At 40.5% G+C, this 24,099-nt stretch overlaps 1 protein-coding gene across 1 annotated transcript in view; it reads left to right on the forward strand.

The window, feature by feature from the left end:
* LOC128875188 (peroxidasin-like) overlaps nucleotides 1–24,099 on the forward strand; it is a 237,049-nt gene that overhangs the window by 57,301 nt on the left and 155,649 nt on the right. The window contains exons 4-6 of the mRNA XM_054120579.1: nucleotides 3,214–3,287; nucleotides 3,744–3,893; nucleotides 20,453–20,666. Coding sequence (XP_053976554.1) covers nucleotides 3,214–3,287; nucleotides 3,744–3,893; nucleotides 20,453–20,666 — 438 coding nt within the window. The remainder of the gene's footprint in view (nucleotides 1–3,213; nucleotides 3,288–3,743; nucleotides 3,894–20,452; nucleotides 20,667–24,099) is intronic.

Below are 24,099 nucleotides of genomic sequence, written 5' to 3' on the forward strand. Positions count from 1 at the left end.
GTCTCCGTATAGCACGAGAATTCACCTTCGCGAGATTGGTCCTGCTGGAAAAGGACGAGGGGTCCTCTCTCGCCAGGGCTGATAAATTTCTCGAGGATTATCCTGTCGTTTCTCCAGAAATAGTTAGAACGGGAGTAAAGGAGACCGACTGGAGGGGACAAAGCATCGGCACGGTCGAAGCAGAGAGGGATGAGGATGAGACCCCCCAAGAAAAGCCAAGAATACGCTCGGGGAATTGAGAGAAAAAGAGATAGTTTGGTTGTAGCTGGCTAAGAGCTATTAGTTGAAAAAATAATTTTCAGGTGCGTCCGTTAAGTTGTCCACGGGATCTTCTTCTCGACGAAATGAAAGGGGATCCCGCGTTCCAAGTCCTTCCAGACGAACGATTCGTCGAGAGTGCGAGACGCCGTTTGAGTTGCCCGAATTTGATGGAGAGATATTGCGCGGCCTTGTGGTCTTTCGGATGCTATTTTCCTTACTTTATTTCCTCGCCGACTGGCTGTGTCTCTTTCAGCCGCCGCCTTTATAACCGATGAGATTGCACAGTTTCCCGGTTTCAGCTCAAAGGGGAACACGCCGGGTTACTGACTTTATTACTTCGTCCTACCCGATTGTACGTACCGTGCCAAAAACGGCGTAAAAGCCGATCCGCATTGTTACGTACGATTGCTTATATAGTGATGTCTTTCATTCTGTCGCGATCTCGCCCTCGTGGGCCCATCCCCACTCCCTGGAACTGCTGGGAACGTGCTCCGACGCGGTCCTCGACTCGTGGGCTATCAAACAGAGGAAAGCAAAATCTTCAATAATTTTTTAATTGCAAAATTTTGTAAGTAGCGAGTTTCTATTTTGAGATATAGTTACAACTTCTCCTACAGCTCGATCAGGCTATGACAATAATAGATCAGTTGTTGTTTAACTTGGTGTACAGTTCTTGGATTAATTTTTTTTTAAACAGCGCATATCTGTGCCTGTTTATTCCATTCATCAATTCCTTATATTAACCTCGACGAATCAACCAACAAATAACTATTACGAATTCCAAATTTCCCTCGGATTTTCACCTTTTAATATTGAACAATTAATGACCGCGCGCTGTGCTTGTTAATGTTTCTTTTTTTTTTCTATTTTCACGGAAATGAGGCCGGAATTTCTGGTACCTCTCGTGCGCAGACGGATGCATTGAAGCACGACAGTAAATTAACAGTCGGGCGAATTTCTCCGGGGCTGAATGCAAATGGAACAGCACGCGCGTATTTCAATTTTGCCTGTAGTGAATACTCCCGCGATCATCACAGGGATTATGCAAGAATTCAATCGATATATGCGCGGACACACGCGTGCTCGGTGTCATTATGCTGAATTGATGCGAGGAGCTAGCTAAGGACGATTGGATTGGCGGACGTTTGTCAATAGTTCGTTAATGAAAGGATAACGAAACTATTATGCGCGTAAAAATAGTGATGGTTTAAACGATTTATCGATAATTAAACGAGAGAAGCTCTTGGTACCAAAGTCTCGGAATGATTGCCTTAACTCTTTCAGACTTAAATTATTTTTTTTTCTCGTACTAGTGTATTTTAATTTTCAGGGTTAATTTAGGCCAAAATTAGTGTGGAAGAAGTAAAAACAATTGTAATAGTGTAGTTTTCGAGGAGAACGTCTTTCTTCACTAAACGAGAGTGTCTGTAATTTTTAAATTTTATGTCCTCAGTTGTGAACGCCAGGTCTGGAAGGGTTAATACTACTTATATGAACAAGTTGTAGAATTATTTTGCATTCCAGCACTTTGTTCGCATTTCCTGCTGCCTCTTTTTCATCACGGTAATCCTCGAGCAAGCGGTGACTGGGTTGAGGTTCGTTCCTGGCCACTAATCCGAGAAAAGGCAGTGTTTTTATTCCAGCAATCGACCTTTTTTTTTACCTCGAGCTGTGACTGAGCCACACATCGTCAAAAAGCTATAGCACTCACTAGTGAAATGAAAATTTTGACTAGCATTGAAAAAAGGAAAATTATTCAACAAACTACTTCTATTCTTAACTATCGTTTCTAAACAAAAGCAAATGTCTAAGGTGGTGACTGCTTTGAAAGCCCACGCTAAATTTACAGTTCCTCTTCCCCTTTGTACCAGAACAAGCGTCACGCAGAATCCATGGATCCCCAGGACGGTAAAAGGGATCTATAATTATCCAGATCGAAGGCATATTTACCTCGCTGTTCCTTTTATCGCGCGGAAGGGCTTATTTCCGTCGATCGCAAAAGTTCAGCGTTGTTGTCGTATCCAGAATGCCGTGTAACCTTGCGAGGGGAATACATTTATGTGTATCGTCTTGGAAACTGGCGTACAGTCGCGTGTGCTAGCTGCTGATAAAGCCATTCTATCCGTCGACAGCCGAAGGAGTTTCCCTCTACTCCCGCGGAAAAGTGAAAAACTTTTCTACTGCGATACACTCGTTCGCCAACTTCGCGACTGTTTCCATAGTAATTCGATTTTCCGCGTCTATTACGACGATGGTCGCGACGTGTTTGCGAACGGGGCTTTTTCTGGTCTGAGGGACAGAGTAACGTTTTGTTTCTCGGATCAAAGGCGGATAAAACAAAACCACGCTTCGCATCGGTCGCGGCTTAACGCGGTGATTTATGGCGGTGACGTCCAGAACTTTTATTATCGTCGCCATCGGACCGTTTCGTTCGCGTTTCGCTCCCTTATCGTGTCAAAATTTTCGTTGTTTACCTCGTCGAGGGCTGGCAACTGGTACACGTAGAGGATTTGGATATTTTCAGACTCGGACAATGATCAATTCTTTGCTTCAGTATATATTGCAATATTATGGAAGAATTATTATGAAGAATTTGGATATTTTCAGACTGAGGCAATGACTTTGCTTTAGTATAACTTGCAATATTATAGGATTACAGAATCCTCCAAGCATTTAATCATCTCACGATCTGAATTTGCTGGAATGTCGCTCAAGTTGTCCCACTATGTTCATTTATCTTTTACGAAGAATTGCAGCCACGGAAGCTACCGCGATCGACTACTAGAACGCGGATCGATTAATCAAGCTTTCGTAAGCACATTCGTATAACTAAGTGTATGATTCATTAGTCGTAACGAGGATGGTAGTGAATTTTCGGTCAAGTTTAGTTGCGTTGTATCTTCGTAATGAAGTTTAGGTCGGGACGTATAATCTGGTTCTAAATTGTTTCAGGTGCTAAGCCGTTTCCTGGACTGGAAAACCTGCCGAGGTCGTTCTGGCATGAGCTTAGTTCGCCTTTTACCGAGGTAAGTCGGCTGCATTATTGGAACGAGCAGTTAAATTGCCTTCTGAAAAAGCTACGGTCGTACTTTTCACGTCGTTACTCGCGGCGTGTCATACGTAACAGTTGTATGTTCCGTTATGATTGTTCAGGATCGATTACTGCAAGGATTCTTTTTTTAACGTTAACGTGATCTTGAGAGTAACTGAGAAATTAATGCTTTCGGACTTGAATTAATTTTTTTCTCGTATTTAATATACAGGGTTAACTTTGACTAAAATTAGTATGAAAAAAATTTTTAAAAATCCTGATAGTGCAGTTTTCCTCAAAAACTGGTCTTTCTTCTTGGTGTCGACAATTTTTTAATTTTGTGTTCGCAATTGTGAACGCCAGTTCTGAAACGTGGGAAATTGGTCAATTTACGGTCTGCAGTGAGGAAAATAAAAAATTCTGATGTATTTCTTTTCCGGGGGAATTTCAGGTATACGACGTGGAGAGTTTCGCGACAGACACTGGCGGCACCCCTGAGCCCAGGCCCTTTTTCGAAGATCCAGAGAGCAACATTACCGTGCAACTCGGTGCAGCCGTATATATGCACTGTAGAGTACAAAATCTGCAGGATACTCTTAAGGTAAATTCTCATATATCTTTCTTCCTAACTGTTTCGGGGACATGTTTTGCGAGTTGCGCATTTTAACCCTCGTGCAGACTGGTGGTAGAACACAGTGTATTACTGTTTGTCCAGGAAGTTTGTGCCAATTTTTAAAAAAAATTCAAAGACACATTTCAACATATTTAGTTATTCCCTAAAAATATTTTGAATAAAAAAATTGCAATTAAGACTAAGTAAGCAAGTATCAATTGGTCTACCAGACAACCGATCGCGAATTCTTCCGATCAATCTTTGCGGTCGTTCTGTGCATCATATTTCTTTTTTATGGCTGTCGTATTTTAGCACCACGATGGTATCTTTTGTTTTATATACTACGGCGGTATAGCACTCGGGGGCGGTTTACCACGTGTTTAGTCCGGCCGTATCCAAAACGATCTCGCGTTATGAAAACCTATTACGTGGGTAATATGCTTCGCGCGGTTTAATGAAAAAATTTAACGAAATTACCCGCGATATGTGAAATTCGTACGAAGTAAGGTAACTGCATCTAATTTCGATGCTAACTCGGTCATCGGCGCGTTCAATTTACGTCGTTAAGGTTTTTAAAAACAATTTGTCACAAACACTGTGTTTTAGAGAGTTGCGTATTTTAAATGTTAATATATGTAGGACTAAAGTATAAAAAAGAAAGCAGTATTGAACAGAAACGAAAGTGTATTTAATTAAACAAAATTATGATTCATTAGTAGGAGATCGTACAAAGAAATTTTATTAGTCTAACCATCCAAGTTTGTCCGAATCGATAGTAAATTCGAAATTAATCTCGCTACTTTCGATTCTCGCGTTGTCAGTTCGAAATCGTTTGCCTTTCTCTCGGTTCCTCCTCGTGCCTCGCACTAAAAGCTTTGCGCCGTTACCGCTATTTTCCAGGAAGAATCTCGTTGTACTTCCTCCTTGTATCCAATGCCTTCAACCCAGTCTCTTTCGGCAAACACTCCCACTCTGACCTGTTACTAACTTACACAAAGAAAATTCCGCGAATGGCGCCTAAATATTTCCTCTTAATTTCGTGGCCGTTCGGCCAGAAAAGCTCCTATCTGTATAACTCGTGCAAAATGCCCCCGCCGTGTTCTTTGTCAAGGTTAATGTAACTGAAATTCTATGGGCTAAATTCTTTACGGCAGTCAGATAAAACAGCGAATGAAACGAAGTGAATGTATATAGCAATTGTGATTTCGCTACAATAAATACAGTTATAATTAAAGACCGAAACTTTACCTCGAACGCGAGCATCAATTCATTTTTATGTTCCCTAGCTTTAATATAGAAAATACGTGGTGTTACACGTTATCCTGTTTTATCATTTCGGCGAGCTTGGGCGTCTTTTTGTCAAAGTTGCGAGGCTTTTGATTAGCAAACATCATCACTGGCGGTTTTTAGGATATAAAAATTGAATGGAGTGCACTCTTTTGAGGAAACCCGTGGGTGTGTTCTAAAGCTCGTATCTATATGTTTGATTAAAAGTACGGTATTCTCCTTTAGAAATTCCTTTCACGATTCAGTGTCTGTCAAGCTCCGCGAGGTAAAAAAGTTTCTATTCCAGTCTGAAGCAATGGATGAAGATACTAATATCGTGTGCGACATAAATTACGTGGCACATTCAGCGTGATGATTACTTTTTGAATATTCTTTAAATATTCATATTCGTACAGATTTTTCTGTTGTATATTATTCTGTATAATATTGTCACTGTTCTCCAATTATAACTGTATTTATTATATCTCAGTTTATACGAAAAAAAAAAAAATATTTGCTACTGTAGGTGAATCCTGTGGAAATCTTACATAACGCAGTAATAAATTGCGCTCATCACGGAATGAAAAATTCTGACTCCAAGAGATTTAATGTCCGTTTCGCGTGAGGTACTAATGAAACATTCACCGGAGACTATTTTTCCCGCTATACAAACTTAAATCTTCGTTTCGCTGTTTTTTCGCTCTTAATATCATCCGATAACAAAAGCGCAACCTTCTTGATTTATGGTTTTATACCGTAACGATTATGGCAACATCTTTATATACATAAATAAACATCACATGTATATCTCACACATGTATATATTTACAATTACAAATTTATTTGAAAACATGAAGCATTCATTTAAATTAGACAAATTTCTCCAATAAATACAGAAGGTACGAATACTTATGGAACTGACTGGATTTCCTTTCAAAAACGTTAGGACCATGTTTCACATGCTTGTCGAATTTAGGTCAAATTATTGTCGTGAATGTAGTGCGGCAGATTCAGAGTCTGTATCGAGTGACCTAAACCAGTGATGGTTCTTCGTGGTCTCTATAGTTCCTTTTTATAGCAAATGGCTTTTAGTACTATGATATAGCCTCCTTTCTTCTATATCATGGGCTGTAGCTCTTAGGATCGAATGTCGTTTCAGTTGAATAATGCTTTGGGATAGATATAGGATGAGGTCGCAGAAACCATAGAGGGAATCTATTGCAATGTGAGAGATAAAATCAACAGACGTAACCATTCATGGTTTGGCATTAGGTTGATCATTTATAAATCTTTAGAGGTACCTTATATAACTTCTGTTTGTAATAAAATTCGTCCAATAGATGATTCAATTGATGCACCAAATGAATGCAATTGCTTCTCACTAGGACGTAGTCTTACCCTAATCAAAAACCCTGATTATCGATTGGGAGTTCAAAACGCAATGCTATTTAATCTAACTTAGACCTCCATCCACTCCAGACACGGAACCTTTTAGTAGAAACAACCAATCCGCGTGTTCCACTTTGGCAACGCGCCGATCTGCAAACATCTTGGAATCGGATTCATGTATTTACATTCAGATCCGAGCCATTTGACGCATTTCGAACATCGAACTGATCGAGAGACCACTGCAACCAAAAAAAAAGAAGCCACTTTCCAAAGAAAGATACAAAAGCGTCCACACTTTCACTGCAAAATTCCAAGGTGATAGATACTGATCCCACGTCCGCGAAAATATCATCTTTCCGTAGGTATAAATCTGCTTAAGAGGCGGCGATAAATTCGCACGCGACTTTCACAGAGTGACTCCGCTGTTCCTATTTCGTATTATCCGAGAACGGAACGAGCGACGCTCTGTATCGTTCGAGGCAATAAAAAGAACGTCGCCGCGGGAAATGGCGGCAAACGTTCTGCGACGCTTATTTCGCGGTACGGCCGATAAATCGTCGTGGAAACTCACCAATCTCGTGCGGAGCCCGCGATGCTTTGGAAGTTGTCTCAAACATAGCGTAAGATCGTCTCGATCGCTCGCGGGGGCGCGCAGAATTCAATCTTACTAAAGATTGATTCCCACTGGCGCCCAAGAGACGCCATACACAAGCAATGCTCGCGCTTCACAGAGAAAATTGTACAGCCTGCGCAAGAACGGATGGGCATCTATAGGCTGACTTCAAAATTTAGTGAAATTGCGCTGGAGGCTTCATTTCGAAGCAGTAGATTGCTAAAAATTTTAATTGGATATGCCTGAGGTAGGCGACCTCTGTGTGTTTAGTGGCGACGGCGCCTATACATATGTTTATTGTTTGCGACGCATACTTGCTCACGTGACCAAGAGCACTTCCAAGTATAATTTATGAAAAAGCACACACGTTACATTGTATGACGTCCAGGTGGCTTTTAGTTTGGATGTCTAAAAGGAAATGCTTCTTCGTTAATATTTTTATATAAATAAAGTACAATGTGAAATGTGATTTCAATTTAATTATTATTTTCACTGCTTCTTTTAAATATTTACAGAAAGTAACTACTTAAAGTTTCAGGCTATATAGATCAAATATTTTGTTTCCCCTGCTGCGTTTTCGGGAACGAACGCGCTCTCCGCTATATCATTTATTAATACCGGTAATATTATTAACGATGCTTTTGATTCGGCGGTACGCCTTCGTAGCATAAACTGCAAATTCGTTCTCACGTAAACTTTAAATTACACACAGAAGTTCGTCGTTCGCTTGGGACAATTAATAATTTAAAGTTTCTCGAGCTAGAGCTGGGGAAAAAATCAGGTTAACGTAATTATACAGAGTATACGAATTACGTAATAGAACTATGGCAGTCGTAATACCGTTACGGAAAGGCCAATTAGTTTGAAAGTTAATAAAGTCTGGGGAAAAGATTGCACTTCGTGATCTCAGTAGCTATGGAAATAATCGTGTCGTGTTGATATTGCGTAAGTGAATTAACTGTCACAAAACTTAGGGCTAAAAATTAGGTTTTGAAATTCTTTGAAGGCTCTTTGTCGGCCAATCGCGTGTGGGATCTTGGTCGACGTCGTAAAGTATCATTGCGAATGGCACCCCGGCGTCACCATAAATCTTATTGCCCATTCTCATGGTACTTTCCTTAAGAAAAGACCACTTCCTTGCCGAATAGAACGTAAAAACTTCGAGTTGCTACGTATGGTCCACATTTTATTGTTTCAAAGATGGACTAGAGACACAAAAGGGATCGTGAAAGTTTTTGTCGTTGCACAAGAGTGATGAAACTCGTGAGAAACACAAAATAAGTCCTACAGAAATAATTATTCAAGTATAGAAAAGCCTAGAAAAATCATCATTTCAACCGTTCACTGAACAAATCGATTAAATCCACTTTTTGAAAAATCTCTTGTGTCAAAGCACTTGGTACAATCATAACTTTTTATATTTATAACTTTCCTGAAAAGGAAAGAACTTTTTTCAATATTTATTTGAAGTTACATTATAAAAGAGAATTAAAGAAAACAATATACACTATCTCGTCGCATTTTTCTACTTTTTATTTCATGGAGTTAATCCAGACGTGCAATGAACGTCTCATTTATGGTACCTTCCATATCACTGTACTTGTTTCAGAATCTGTGGTCGCTTGATCGCGGTACGAGACGCTAACCGCAACCGACTTCTCCCTTCCACGGAATCTCATTAACGGAGCTCGCGCTCTTTTTTGTCCCTGTGGCCCCCAAGGCACCTAATTATCCGTTGTGTGAAAACTTCCAAAGAGTCTAAAATCGCGTCTGAAGCCATCGGACGGCCGACGTGCATCGTCGAGATATACCATCCGTGCTTCTGAAAGTTGCCTTGGCAAAGCTGTCAGTTGTCTTAAGAGGTCGGGACTAAAGCCGAAACTTCATTAACAGCAACAAAAGAGCCGTTTCCCTGGCAGCGATCAATAATGTAGTAATGCGATGCCGCGAACTCTCTAATCTCTCGTTAGGCGATTTGTTCGCGTTTCGATCGATGAGCGTCGTTCGGGGCTCGTCGGAGCATGGATTAGGGGTCCCTGAAAGTTGGAAGGGTAGGTCGGGACGCTAGAAAGAGTTAACCCTTTGAACTCCTAGCTAGCTATATTTGAGTATGTTGATTTGTGTATGTTTATACTTGGTTCTTAAAGATTTAAGGGGTCCATTGTTATGATCCTAACTTATTAAAACTATCTTCTTAACAGTACTTGCTGTTACAAGGGCGTCCAACACTTGACAAAGTTAATATTGATCCTCTTTTTAAGTCGTTCTAAAAGTTCATGCCACTTATACTTCTGCTACTCAAGTTAATATGCGAATCACACTCTTAAGTCATAAAAACAAAGTAATTTCTGACATTTTAACGTCACTATAAAATTTCTATAGTTTTTTTTTTTTATTAAATATTGACACAGTCTTCAGCATGAACTTATAGGATAACCTAATAATTAACCTAGCCCCCTAAAATAGAAGTGTACCTCGACTCGGTTGTTGGGATCATCCCAGGCGCATCTAAAAACTGCGAGTGGATACCCTGTATGCGCGGTTCTCGCGTATCAGCGTGGGCAAGACTCCGAGAACTCGGTACTTTTCCACTTACAACGACGAGGGACAACTTTTGACGGTCCTCTCGCCCAACAGCCGCTGGAAGTTTATACACGTGTAATTAGCTTAACAAGTAAGCCGGGACTGCACTAATTGCACCCGAGTGAATCGCGACGATACGAGACGAGACAAGTGAGAGTGCCCCGTGTCACGCTAACTGCTCTAAATTTACGAGATCGCAGTCACTGCCTTGTTCGGCTTCCTCTTAATAATTTCACGATTGAAACCTGCCAGTAAATATTTCCTTTTCAAAAAATAAGGTAATTAAGCTTTCGATAAGTGAAGAATCTGGTCAGTTGAAGTACAGTTGGAGGACTGTTCGTTGCATCAAATGAAATAATACAAACTTGAAAATTATTCGCTTAGTAAAAGGGTTCATCTACCATATTCGCGTAACTCTGAAGTACCGCTCACCATCCTCAAATTCAGTCATAAATCAGTGTTTCTTTGATCCATAACCCAAACAGAACTTGTATAGCTCCGCTGCTCAAAGGGCCGAGGGTTAATTTCGTTGAGGCGTATAGTTCCAATATCTCGTGTTTAGGTTGGTTATGAACATCGATTACGCCGTCCTCGTCGTTGTTGAACGATGTAATTGAGACTGCGTAACCGGCACGACTGTGTCGCACAAAAGCGTCTGTTAACCCTTTGCCATTTCGTTACAGAATGTGCAAATAGGAATCATATCTTATTACATGTAACTTACGGAACGTGTAATTTACTGTAATCACACTCCAGCTTATATGAATCTTTAGATATTGAGGATCGTGTATATGTCAAAACGGTATGAATATTTATGGAATTGACTGTATATATTTGAATACATGTACCATAGTTTAATTTGATTCTTCGTGATATTTGAATAGAAACGTTCAAGGAGTCATACACTTTCACAAATTTGATACAAGTTTATCTCGTGCAATCAGTAATAAACTTTGCCTGGACTTACGATGTCTCCTCGGAAGATACATCCGAGTGCAAACGGTTAACATCAACGAGAACGATATTATCGCGCGAGAACGACGTTCCTGTGTTCGGCCGAGATTTCCCTCGAATCTTTCCCTACAGAGGATCGGTATTTCACTTTGATTATTCCGCTGGTGCCAAGAACGCCATGCGAGTGCTTCTCGGAGGGCATAAATATTGCTGCGGCAGTCGAACGAACGGCGAAGAGGGTGTGCTTCTTCCCTCCCCCTTTTTCTGCTCCCTCTTCTAATTCCCTCTATCTCCCTTCCTCCGTTTCTGTGGTTCGGAAGCGTTGGTTCAGAAAGCAAAAGCGGTTCACTCGAGGGTTCTCGAAAGAAAAGATATGACCGAGACGCTGGAGGAAACGGCTCGGCGACGAGGGTGTAGCTGAAAGAGGGGCCGCGTCATCGCGCCTCGCTTAAAGAGGATTCGGAATCTTTGTTTGTTGGCGGATTAATCTGAGCTCATGGCCACTTTTACGCGGGAGCCATCTCTGGTCCTTTTTTCATCCGCGGACCGTACCGGTTTTTACTTCTTTTCATAGCCAGCCCCCAAGGATTTCCGAGAGGGATTCGTTCTTTCTTCGTAATAAATTCTTCTATAGCGGCGCGCTGCGTATGAGGAAGGATTCGAACGACTGACGCCAACGGAAGTGTCGTATCGTCCGTGCATCACTTCCATTAAAAATTTGCTAACTTTTGTGTACAGTTCTTATATAAGTATAATTAAATAACCATTAACCATTAAAACCAACCATTTAATCAATCACAAATAAATGTCGGTAGGTTTAGTGTTAAAGATGTATTAACAGTGTTCGCTAGACGCAATTACCCTAATTATATCTAGCTAACTATATCCCTTTTGCGCTCGCAAATACTTCAAAGTCGACGTCGGGGTGTATTTCAAGGTACGACATTGTGATTATCGTAAGTTCTCGTTGCTCCACCTAATCTTCTTGAGAGTTCGCAGAAGTGGAAGTATTTCAAGGCGGACTGTACTTGAACTATTACTCGACCCGTGGCTTGATTAGAATTTTATAGGCTCATTATGCAAAGGTTATCTCCCCTGCTCCATTTAAAAGCCTTTTAACGTGTCTATGAAGTTGATTCGCGGAGTTATCGAAAGAATCAGCCGACAGGTAAATTACTTTCAAAGCTAATTTTCATCTTAAATGAATGCATTTTACAACGCATTACTTCGCGTAAGATTACCTACTTTGGTTCAGATTTACGATTCCCCAAGGTCTCGACAAGCGATTACTAAACTTTTTCAATTTGGAAAATAAGTTTTGAAAGAGGAAATATTTACTAATTGTTTATCGAGACTGTTTCTTCTATTCTGAAAGCAGTCACGGTCGAGAATCATTACTGATTTCTTTCCATCGCGAAGCTCCAGTATGAATCGATAAACGCAGCATCAGCAAACGGCCAGTAACGTCCAGTATTTATTATCATTTTCCGTGGATTTCATTGGTTTCTTTCTACGCTCGATTGATGTCGTACGAGCCACTAGGGCGCACTTGGTTCGAGTGCAGCGATTTTTCGCGTTCCCTCGTTCCAACGGGAACCGTACACTGTCTCGTTCTTCCGCTCCTGCAATCTCAAGTATTTCATCTCTTTCGATGAATCGGGAGAACAGCTCTAAAGCGATCTTTCGAGCTGAATAAACGTTCTGTGCAATTATCCTGCACTCGAAACGAACGAGAGCAACGCAACGACTGGCTGTTGCCTCAGTTTCGCAATTAAGACAAATTGTGTTGTGTTTCAACCTGTTCCAGTGACTATTGAATTTTGTTTTAAATTCTGCTTAGAAATGATTGTCCTGGAATTTAAACGACACAAATTTTTACTCGAGGAAACGATGCGACACATTTTTCATCCGTGCTAATTATTTCATTCGATACTTTTTGTTACATAACTGACCAGGCAATGTTTACCTTGTTTATTATTTACATGAGTAATTGCAACTCCGATTGCTATCAATATTTGTTCGTTCGCTAGTTTACACTGTACGAGCAGGAATCACACACACGTACGAAATTTTTAATACTGTTGCGACGGTATGAAGATGCCGCACTACAGTTTCGAGTTACATCGTCGCGACGGTGTGATGTTGCGACGATGTGAAGTTGCGGAAACGAGTTCCCGCGCTTCCGGTTGCCAGTAAGCGGCAAACTTTTAAAATAGAAGAGAACGATTCGAGATCTCAAAGAGAGAAGACGTTTCGCTACAAGTCTCCAAGATTTACGTAGTATTATCATTAAATTGTTAAAAGTTATAGTTTGTTAATAAACGTTATATTTAGTTTAAATGAATTCTCGTGCTTCAACCCCCCGGCGTAACAATACTCATCTTTAAATATTTGTACAGATGCAGGTATTTTCATCGCAACGAACATAAATCCTTTTGCACCTTCGAAATAATTCTTTACGAGCAATTAAACTGTAAGCTTCGAGGTTGCAAGTATCGCTACCCATCCTTTTTATAACAGAATCATGATATGAACGAAAAACTCGATGACGTAGACAGAAGCTTGTCGGTATATGGAGTAGAATATGAGGTGGTGCAGCGCAAGCATTCACCCCAGCAGGAGATGTAAAGTTAAACAATTTACTGAAGACACCATGACACAGGCTGCCTTAGCTTATGGCAAAATTATTCTGTCGCTGAGATCGACAACACACGTAGCACTACGTAAACGCCAGTCAGGTTATAAGTTTTCTCTCACGCTGGGAGAAGTCACCTCGGCGAAACTTTGTTTTACACCAAAATGCTGCTTTTCCACCAACTGGGTCGGAAGATCGTATCGTACATGAAACGTGCTTATAAACTTGAGCATTTAGCTTCGAGCTGCGTGCCCTTGTCACGCAAAAGCGGATACACGTGAGCTTTCTTAATTTACACGTTTTTGGAGTGTATCGTAGGATGGAGCACAGCCTTTGCGAATATATTAGCGGAAGTAATGTCGTTTCTTTTACGTTAAATTCAAACAAATAAATTTATAACAAGTTTTTATTTTTAATCAACTATGTAATCGCTTTCGTTATCAAGAACTTTTTGCTATCTAGTGTGTAAATTTTCAATGCCTGATAAAGCTGATAAATGATAAACAAGTATTGACATTCGCAGAAACATTACTTTCTGGTCCTCTTAATATGTGATTATCGTGTGACATCCTCCGCCCACGCGAGCTTAATTGTGACATTGTGCACGGCTGTGAAACGTCGTAATTTTCTGATAGCTGTATCATTGACGGGGCTCTATACGTCTGGCAATAAACGATATTGTGCTCCGCGAGTTGATTCGACTTCCTTGCTTCGGTCTACCCATCGCACCGCATCATTAGCAACGCAGGCTAGAGTTGTCTGGTACTATACCAAATGGCCCATTATGTCAAACCTCCTTTGAGAGGTTTTATACAAAGCTTTTCGAACTCACCAAGTATATATTTAATTACAAATATATTACACATCATAAATCTCAATCAACCATATAATCACTGTCGTCTCGCCTATTTTAGTTTCTATTATGATTAGAATGACTCTTTGTTAGGAGCTAGTACTCGAGCAGAAGGATCGTCGTTCGATAAATTGCGCTTTGAATAAGCCAGATTTCATTTCCGGATTTCTCGTTTCTCTTAGCAGCGACAGGTTAAGTTATTAAGCGCGAGATAGCGGCGCTCAGCTATTATATTCGCGCGCGTGGATGCTGGGTTGCAGCTTATGGCAGCAAGTCTGGGACCTGCACGCGCCGATATGCATATACACTGCGCCCCACACGACCGCATGCGTCTTCAGCTTACGCTTTCGTAATTGCTCGTCCGTACACGCCCGCGAGTGATGCATTAATTATTTGAGGGAACGGAGAAGTCTCGTTAAGGTTTCGAACGCCGTGGAGATCATAACACCGGTGTATATAAATTCCGCTATTGTCTTGGGTTTAATATACGGGACCTCGAGGAAGTGACTCGAAAATCAAATAGAGAATCGCGTATGGGAATTGTAAATTTTGGTCGGTATGAATGATGGTCTCATGGTTATTCATTTGAAAATTTATATTTGTTGATTAATATGCTTAATATGCAATAAAACTTAAATATGTTTCCGATCCCATCAGGTGCCCTTATAGTAGGGTCATCTATATGCGCATGGGAATTTGTTTTAACTTTCGAGGGTTGTGGACAATATGTCTACTCTATATTAATATTATTGTTTTATTAGTGTCTACATAAATAGATCTTTTTAGAAAATATCACACGATGTTTACATGTCTAATTTTAACTTCGTTCTAACTGGATCTACCTTCTCTTCGAAAAATCCTGAAAGACATAAACAAATGGAATGACAATACGTCTGAAAAAAAAATAATTATCAAACCGGTGGTGACTTGAGGTTAAGTGTGCAAGCAAAAGTAATAATATTTCTCTCTGCACTCCTTGGTGCTGCATCGACGGTTTCCTTTCAATTAATCGCCCCCTGCTCTCCCCCGTGCCCGCATTATTCATGATCGTGTCTCTCTCACGACAATTGTCGTTGTCGTCGGGTCGCCGCTACTTCTCCTGTGCAAGGACGAAGTTTCGCTGCAGTTCGTTAATAAGATCCGAGAGCTAATTAAAGTTTTCCGAACGCCATTCGATGGGTCGATCATCGCGCGGGACCGAGAACTTATTCCCAGTCGTTTCCAGGCGTACCTTTACATACGCTGGATACGAGCGGAATATACTATCCTCTATAGCAAAAAGCTTACCTCAACTTTTACGGGTTGTCTCGTCCTGTATTTCGCTCACGGCTTTACGTTTACGGCGAATTGATATTTCTTGTATAGAAACTTGCGCATTTTCACGCTGTGGAGAGTAAAGGTAATAGCTAAATATTTTTATAGCTTTTAAAGTCAATATTCAAAGGATGGGTAATATTTTTATCGTGGCTATTGCAGCTTGTGCAGATGCCGATGTGAATTCGGATGAATGTAACTCCGTAACATTTGTAATTTTTTTTTTTAAATTGATAGGGAAAATTTGATTAAAGTGATTCAAATACTTAGGTCATCCCTAAATTTGGGCTTCGTTAAATGAATTCGTACAGAGTTTCCGTTTAATATCCGCAATTTTCTCAATATCAGAAATATCACTAGATGGACAGTGCGCAACGCGTTTAAACCGGTGATTTCTTCTCTTTTCTCGTCCGGTCTCGGTCAATAGAGTTCGGAGAGCGCTGCTCATTCCCAGAGACAGACTCGGTTATAACCAGACAGAGATCGATACGATCGATTCGCTCCAATTTTCTCGGAGTATCGCGTTTTATCGAATCTATATCCTCCTTAGCAGATCGTTGCCCGGTCTGTCGAGCACGGGAGTACGTTCAGCCTTCCGTCGATTTCGCATTTTAAACTGCTGATTCGACGGACAGCGATTTATCTCGGATACTGCAACGACAGGCAAACATTATTACGCCTTGTTATCGAGGGGCTGCAGCTCTACGTGCGATTTCTCCCTCAACTTTCTCTTCTTCCAGTTTCTTCCTTCGTTCGCGGACGCGTTTTACTTCGAGCAGCGAGCTCTTGATCGCGATAGTCGACCGGCACCGAACAAACTTTTCAATGCTCACAGTTATGGGGCTAATATGATTGCAGGCGCTGACGACAGTCGATGAATTCGATACCAAAGTGTTGCGTGCGGAAGGAAAGGTTAAAATTATCGAGAAGTTGAAAATGATTTCAGTATGGATAGACTTTTACACATTCGTAACTAACAATCACGAAAATTAGATTAACCTCAAGTAAAATTATTGTGCTAAATCACAGTACCAAGTTTTAGGATCGTTGATGAATCGATAGCATCGAATTATTCGACCGAATTATTAAATTTAGTATATAATCGTCTCAAGGATCGAGAGCGAAAGAATTAATGAATTTTTTAGGATAAAGAAGTTGTCACGAAAGTGACTTAATTATTGATTTAGATTTGAATTACCAGTCAAGTTTCTCGCTCGAAAGGGAGGAATGCTTGAAATGCTGTAACTTTGCTGAACGACTGCAACATGACGTCCATTTAGCAGCTAAAGTTGAAGTTGATGTTTGCCACAATTCAAGAGCTGGAGCACCCACTATGAACCCCCTCCACTTTAACTTTCAAGTGACTTCGTCGCTCGTGCGTGAAACATTTTGATCCCTGTTAAGTGTTAGCTTCTAGCATATACCATCGATAAATTTCACTTCATACATTTTGTAAATTAACTACGTCGCTATCTCCACTTCATAGAGGACCAATGATGCACTCGTTAATAAAGTCATTCGTATTATATACAGTCATTCCCATAAGTATTCGTACTTTCTATATCTACTGAAGAAATTTGTTTAAATTAAATGGTAAGTTTGATGTTTCCAAGTGTATGTTTATATAAATATGTTGATGCATATATGAATATACATATACATGTATAAGCTTATTCATATACATATACTTCTTTATATTCATATACTTCTTCAATAGACATAGAGGGTACGAATATTTATGAAATACGAAGAATAATAACATTTACTATACTTTTAAATCAAGTTTCTAAGTAATTTTGTATGCTGCAAGTTCATTTGACAATTTTATAACTTAATGCTAGTTCGAACAAAAAGAACTCCCAGGTTGAAATTGATCCTGAAAAATAAAGGGACCCGGTAAAAATTTATAATTCATTCGAAGATTAATCTATTCCTCCCCAGCTGGCGCGATTCGAGTCTCGTTGGTGATGTCTCGTGGAAATTCCGTAAAATTTAATACGGTGCTTGTAGAGTCGGTGTCCCGGAGTTTGATACAGAAGAGTTAAAGAATCGTTAGGCGCGGCAGGATTGCAGGAAGACTGCCGTTTCGAGGCGAGGGCTGCAGCGAGAGTCGCCAGGACAAAGGGTAGAGCGAACAGGCGCCTTAGCAGTCGTTTATCATTATTATAAAGGACTCAGCAGTGAATAATTACGTCTTAGGAAACTCCCGCATCGGTGGCTGTGCTCATACCGATTTCTAAGCGCGCTCCCCTGACCCGGTTTCAGCAACTAACGCGGCTGAAATTGTTAATTGAAAACCGATGTTCTGTATCGCGACGCCGAGAGAAAATTCAGAGTCCCAGTGTTGTTCGACAGTGAAAGGACTAGTCCCCCGCAGTAGTTGACGTTCGAACGCTTTGGAATATCAAGTAACAACAATCCTTGGAGTGTTTGCAAGGAAATTCCACGCGGGTAAGAGTTTCGACATCGCAATTTTGGCGGAATTTTGTTGGGCCTTGGTGCTTGGAACGATTGACATGCTTTGAGGAGAACTGGGTAGTTAGATCGCTCTAAAATGATCTCTTCTTTGGGAATTAATTGCGAGAATGCAATGACAATGTTTATATGAGCTGTTCATTGCACAAATCGATTAACTCCTTAAACAAAAACTTGAGAAATGCGATGAAACAACGTACATTGTTTTTTAAAATGTGTGCACTACAAATTAGAGAAAACTTTGGGAAAAGCATTAATTTCTTATCCCGCCCCAAGTTACAATCAACGCAATTAAAATCTTCTGAGCATCTGGGGCCATTTCAGTCCCTCTACCTCGTCGAATTTCGCAATCAGAGCATGAACCCTTTGTCCCTTCTCTCGTGAAAGGTGTCGACGAGTAGATGGCCTTCGTTCACGCTCGGGTTCTAGATAAAGTCTGCGACACCTCGTCAACGAAATTCCCGGGTTCTTCGAGGATTTTTCCGCGTACGCAAAGGACAGATATTCCCTGTCCACGGTGCCTTGCTCCCTTTGAACCTGCAAACCTAGGAAGGTGATTATCTCGGGAGGCATGCATCAAGAGAGGCGCTCCGTCTACGAGGAAGATCATATTTGAATCCGAATACGCTACGACGCGACCCGTGGCAACGCGGGCAGGACATCCGATTTACATTAAATTTACATTGCTATAACTCACCTTCGCGTCTGAGATTGATACACGGCACAGCACAGGCGAAAGCTCTTCGACGTAGAATACTCTTTCATTTGATATAACCTGCTAGGAAACGTCGATACGTGTCACTCCCTTTAGGTGGAATCATTCTTAGCCTCTTTTTATCGGATACCAGCTGGACGCTTTCGTTTCCCATTCGTATGCTCAATTTTCCGAGCTGCGAGTCTTAACTAAAAACACTAAGGATTTTTTTCTTCATACATTTGAGTCGTTCAAAGTAGCCTCTGAAATAAATTATTTATTATTCAATGGCCAAAATAATTTTGTAATTTGATAGTGTTAATTTCTATTATTCAGGAAAGTTGTTTAAACATTTATTTGGATACTTGAAGCATTTATTTAAATTAGACAAATTTCTTCGATAAATATAGAGGATACAAATACTTATGGAACTGACTGTATAATTGATCGAGTTACTTGACGTATTTGCTCCAAATTTTCGAAATACTATCTCCCTTATCTCTCTCGCCTCGACATACCAGTGTAATGCTACATATTCGTTTCGGGTTTCCATACTCCATCATTATGTTAATCGACGTTGAATACCATAGTGAAGCCGAGTATTACTAATCTCAGCTTCGATAAATCATAATTCACTCATTGCGAATCCCCATATTAGAACAAAGCTGAAATCACACCTGTCAGTCTAATTGGTTACATATTCGTCCGTCTGGAATTTTGTATGCTCTGTGATCAGCCTATTGTCGAAGTTTGAACGATGTACACGAAACTGAAACTAGGAAAGGCAAGAGTTTAGGAGCATTATTTATACATAGTTCGATAGACAAAGCGTGTATTACATCCATTGTTTTCATCGGCCAGTCAAATTAACTCTTCGACGTGGAGTACCGAACGCTGCTCGCTCGACTCGCATTGTGCACGCTCTCTCGTTTAGATCTCTCGAAACCGAATTGCGTAGATGTGATGATGCCTCTTTCAGATAGAAAAAAACTTTTCTTACACTATCAAAAAAAAAATAAAAAAAAAAATGAATGCATAACCTGTTACCTGATTAGGGTCCTGTTATTTAGAAACACTCTCAGAGGGGGATAAGACGAGTTAACTCTGTTGCAATCTAGCAGAAAGACCATATATTTTTCATTCCCACTGCAATGGCAATATATCATCCCATCTTTTTTCGTTTATCTTTTGTTTACACTCGCGATCTTCACACCACAATGGCCGTTTCAACAGTTTCGCGACAGAAATATAACGGAATGTCTCTCAAACGTTTTATATACGAAGAATTATTTTCATCGCGTTGACATTTATCGTTTGTCCTCATACATCTCCTCTAAAGAACGAGTGATTCCAAACTAGGGACAGTTGAAATTGTACTAAAATAATAAATGACAGGTACACTTTACATCTCCACTGACCAACTCTTTATTTTTTATTTTTTCGGGATAGAATCGTCACCTTTTAAAATCACATTATAGAACATTACATGAGTACTGTATAATAGTCTATAATAGTTTGTAATATATAATATCATATAATAGTATAATATTCTATAATATTATCTTAGTACATAATTACTCAGACATTTAAAATCATCAAGTCATCCAGCGCGCAAGGCAAGCACAGGAGGTCCAACTTGAAATCCAAACACTATTATCCAATAATTTCGATTATAATCCAGTTAGGAATAAAACACGCACCGTCAAGGCAAACATCGACATTGCCCAACATCGTCCATGATCCTCTGACGATCGATTCGTTCTGTTTGCAGGTGTCCTGGGTCCGCAGACGCGGCGAAGAACTTCATTTGCTCACTATCGGCTTGGACACGTACGCGAGCGACTCCAGGTTCACGTTGGCCTTTGAGAAGCCCAATGATTGGCGATTGCTTTTGCGCTCGGCGACCGAACGGGACGGCGGCCTCTACGAGTGTCAAGTCAGTGCCCATCCCCCATTAATCAGAACTGTCCATCTGACGGTGTCAGGTGAGTAAACGTGTCTTTGTATACGCGCGCGCGTGTATATTTGCCCGCATCCAGTTGTCACGGCTCGAAGAGCAATCGCGGCTCTAATTTCTAGCCGGCACGTTCTAGAATATATGCTCTTTGATCTGACTACTTCGGTGCCACCGATAAATCAGACTGCACGGACGGTGGTCAAAGTGGGACGACTAGCGATAGATCTCTGCTAATCAACCGTAACGAGAGTTTGACGGGGTACGCGGAGATTATCGGTTTTACCGTTTTTCCTGCGGTGATAATGAACACGTTGCTGTTGCCCATTTTCGACATACACTGGACAACAAGATCACGTACGCCATTGTTAACCTTTGGGTGAAATCACGTGACGATTATACAATACAAATTTTAGTATCAATTTCGGATGGTCAAACGTTGGTTACCTGGAGAAATTCAATTTTGAATGGAATCAACTTCGGTGTCTGACCATTACCGACCATTTCCACTTGCGATCTGTGCAAAGAGGTGAGTTGTGGCAGATGAAGTTCTCTGGATGAAAACATGTGAAGGTTATACAATACAAGTTTTAGTATCAATTTCGTATGGTCAAACGTTGGTTACCTGGAGAAATTCAATTTTGAATGGAACCAGCTTGGGTAATGTGTCTGACCATCATCCACCATTTCCACTTGGGTCTGTGTTTGCGATCAGAGAATGGAATTTGTCTCAACTGGCTCTAAATTGTTAAAGGATAGCAAGATTGACGGAAAACAGATAATATTATGCTACCCATTAATTCAAACGGCCATCAAGTCAAGGAGGAACAATGAGCAATGGGTGGACTCGTTAGCCAAGTCGTACCGACAAGGAACGTTCGCGTTGCCCCTTCCGATTCTGATGAAACTTTGCTGGTTTGTGGAGTGGTTGAAAATAAACGGTCTCGCAAGTTTAAAAGATGAAACCACCCTCTAAACTTGGACCTCCAGTTTCGTATGTAATTTTATATCTTTTGAAATTCAGGTGTTCTCGAGGAGTTTCTGAAATATTGTTCGAATCTTCATTGAAAAATAAATAAATCCGAACTGGATGAATTGGTAACAATTTTCTTTGGACAAAATTCATTAGTTCCATACGATCAGATATTCTAAGACCAGGAATTAGCTAGCTATCGTTAACTACCTTGAATTACTAGAAAATAGATAATCCTTTACATTATAATACTCATGAATAGAGATCCACGTAGTGGCCGCGTTCCTTCATAAAGCGCTCGCAGATAAGGCCATGTAGAGTATTATACTCTACGTTACAACGTTCCCAGTGTCCAGAGGCTTAATTATTACAAGCTTTCGCAGAACCAGTGTAACTTCAACCCATATCGTACAAATTATACGTTTCTCAAACAGTCCTAATTTTCGTGGAATTTCCATAAAATGACGTCTGATATAACTTCACCTCGGTTTAAGCTAATTATACGTAATCCGTTAAATTCGTGTAATTCCGCGAAAACTCATTGGCCATTTTTCAGAGCATATAAAAGTATCAATTCTTTTCTTTTTTAAATTACCTTTTAGATATCAATGACTATGAAATATTACCCTGTAAAATTTCTGTCATACTTTCGTTATTTAATCGAATAAATTCCACGAATAAACACTTGTAATTCGAATAAAATTTCGCCCATCTCCGGCACAGGGTAGTCACTGAAAAGCGTGTCCAACCCTGTGAACGGTTGCATATTACGCCCTCGTCGAGTTAATCTCGTCGAAGTGATGGGGACAAAAACCAGCCTCATTATTCTCTTAATCTGACCCTGCGAAGTATCTCGGGAAAGTTGGTTCGTGGATACATAATCCACGCGTTCCACGGAGCATTTTCGCTGGACCATAAATCACGAAGGCTCGCGTCGTTAGGGTCGTCCTTGTCGTGGCATAATGGCGATCTTGGTGCTGTAACGATGTCCTCGTGGCACTCCGGGCTCCAGCGTACGTACACCCCTTAATTGGAAGCCCCTCTGCTCGCTGCGTCTCTCTCGATCCTACCCTGTTTCTCGCTTGTTGTTTCTTTCGTTCTATCGCTTTGCGAGCCACGCAAACGCGTTTCAGCGATACGGCACGGATTTGCCGATACATTGTCGGCTTTATGGTTACAGCTGCCCAGCAGAGGGTGTAATACCCTTTCTTAAGATTGATAGTGTGCTGGCTGTTCGCGTTATTGGCGTTCGGGATTTTTCTTCGAAATTAATGGATGGTGATTAAATTGTGGAAACAATTCTCCTGCTTTATTTTGTTTAAAGGTATTTTTCAGCAGATATAAATCTATCTTTTTTTTTTATTACTTTTGTTCCTAGCCCTTTCAGACATGAATTATTTTTTTTCTCGTGCTAATGTAAAAATAAAAAAAAATCCTAATAGTGTAGCTTTCGAGGAAAAGTGGTCTTTCTTCATGTGCACAAATAAGGACATTCGCCCTAAACGATAGTGTCCTCAATTGTGGAAGCCAGGTCTGAACGGATTAAATTGCTTCGCTTAACATGGGCCCTAATTAATATTTGTGAATTCCAAGCCCCTGAATAATGGTTCAATTACTGACATCGTAGATGGTAACCAGATTTGCTACTTGGTTACTTCGTTACTAACAAAGGTTACGTTTCAACCCAGTATTGAATTAGCCATTCCCTGTGTAAACATTATCTACATATACCTAGTGCTCGAAGTTGTTTCAGTAAATTCCCTTATGACGACCACGAATGTTCACTTCGCGGGGTTTAATTCAATCATCCCCGAGCAACATGGAAACTCCATAATCGTTAAGGAAAAATGGATGCTCCTGAGATGATTCGTTACATAAACGCGGATAAATATGGATGAATCCTCGACGAAATGGTTGAATATCGCGTGAGCGGGAGCTCGCGAAACTACGCAAACTCTGTGTATAGAGCGGAAGTGGAGTATTTGTCACGGTTATCACTGATGAATCTATGCATTTCGAATGCACGGAGATTCGTCAAATGAATCTATCGCTAATCCCGCATTGTTTTGAATATTCAAACTTAAATTCTATGTCACTTCGAATTTTATTACATCTTGCAAATGAACTGTATTTCATTTCTCAGAACAGAAATGACTTCTAAGCACAGAAACAATGCTTTATTTTTATAAAGATCAACGGTAACATCTTCGTTGCCTATAATAGAAACGAATGAAATACAATTGTATTGCATTAGGATACGATGAAGTACGATTTTGATGTTATCCCCGATGCAGACGCGATTCATCCGTGATAAATACTTTCCTTGTACCCTGTACATTCTACTATAGACACGGGTGCAGGATCCGCTGACGCGTGTCGTAAATCGGCAGTTTACAGTGCCAACGGCTCATACGCGATCGGTTGAATACTGCTACATCGGGGTAATATCTTGCTGCAAGTCGCCCATTAAACTTCGCGTCTTCGCAGTCGA

This window comes from Hylaeus volcanicus, chromosome 1 (assembly GCF_026283585.1).
Source record: "Hylaeus volcanicus isolate JK05 chromosome 1, UHH_iyHylVolc1.0_haploid, whole genome shotgun sequence".
In the NCBI taxonomy this organism is placed as follows: Eukaryota; Metazoa; Arthropoda; class Insecta; order Hymenoptera; family Colletidae; genus Hylaeus; species Hylaeus volcanicus.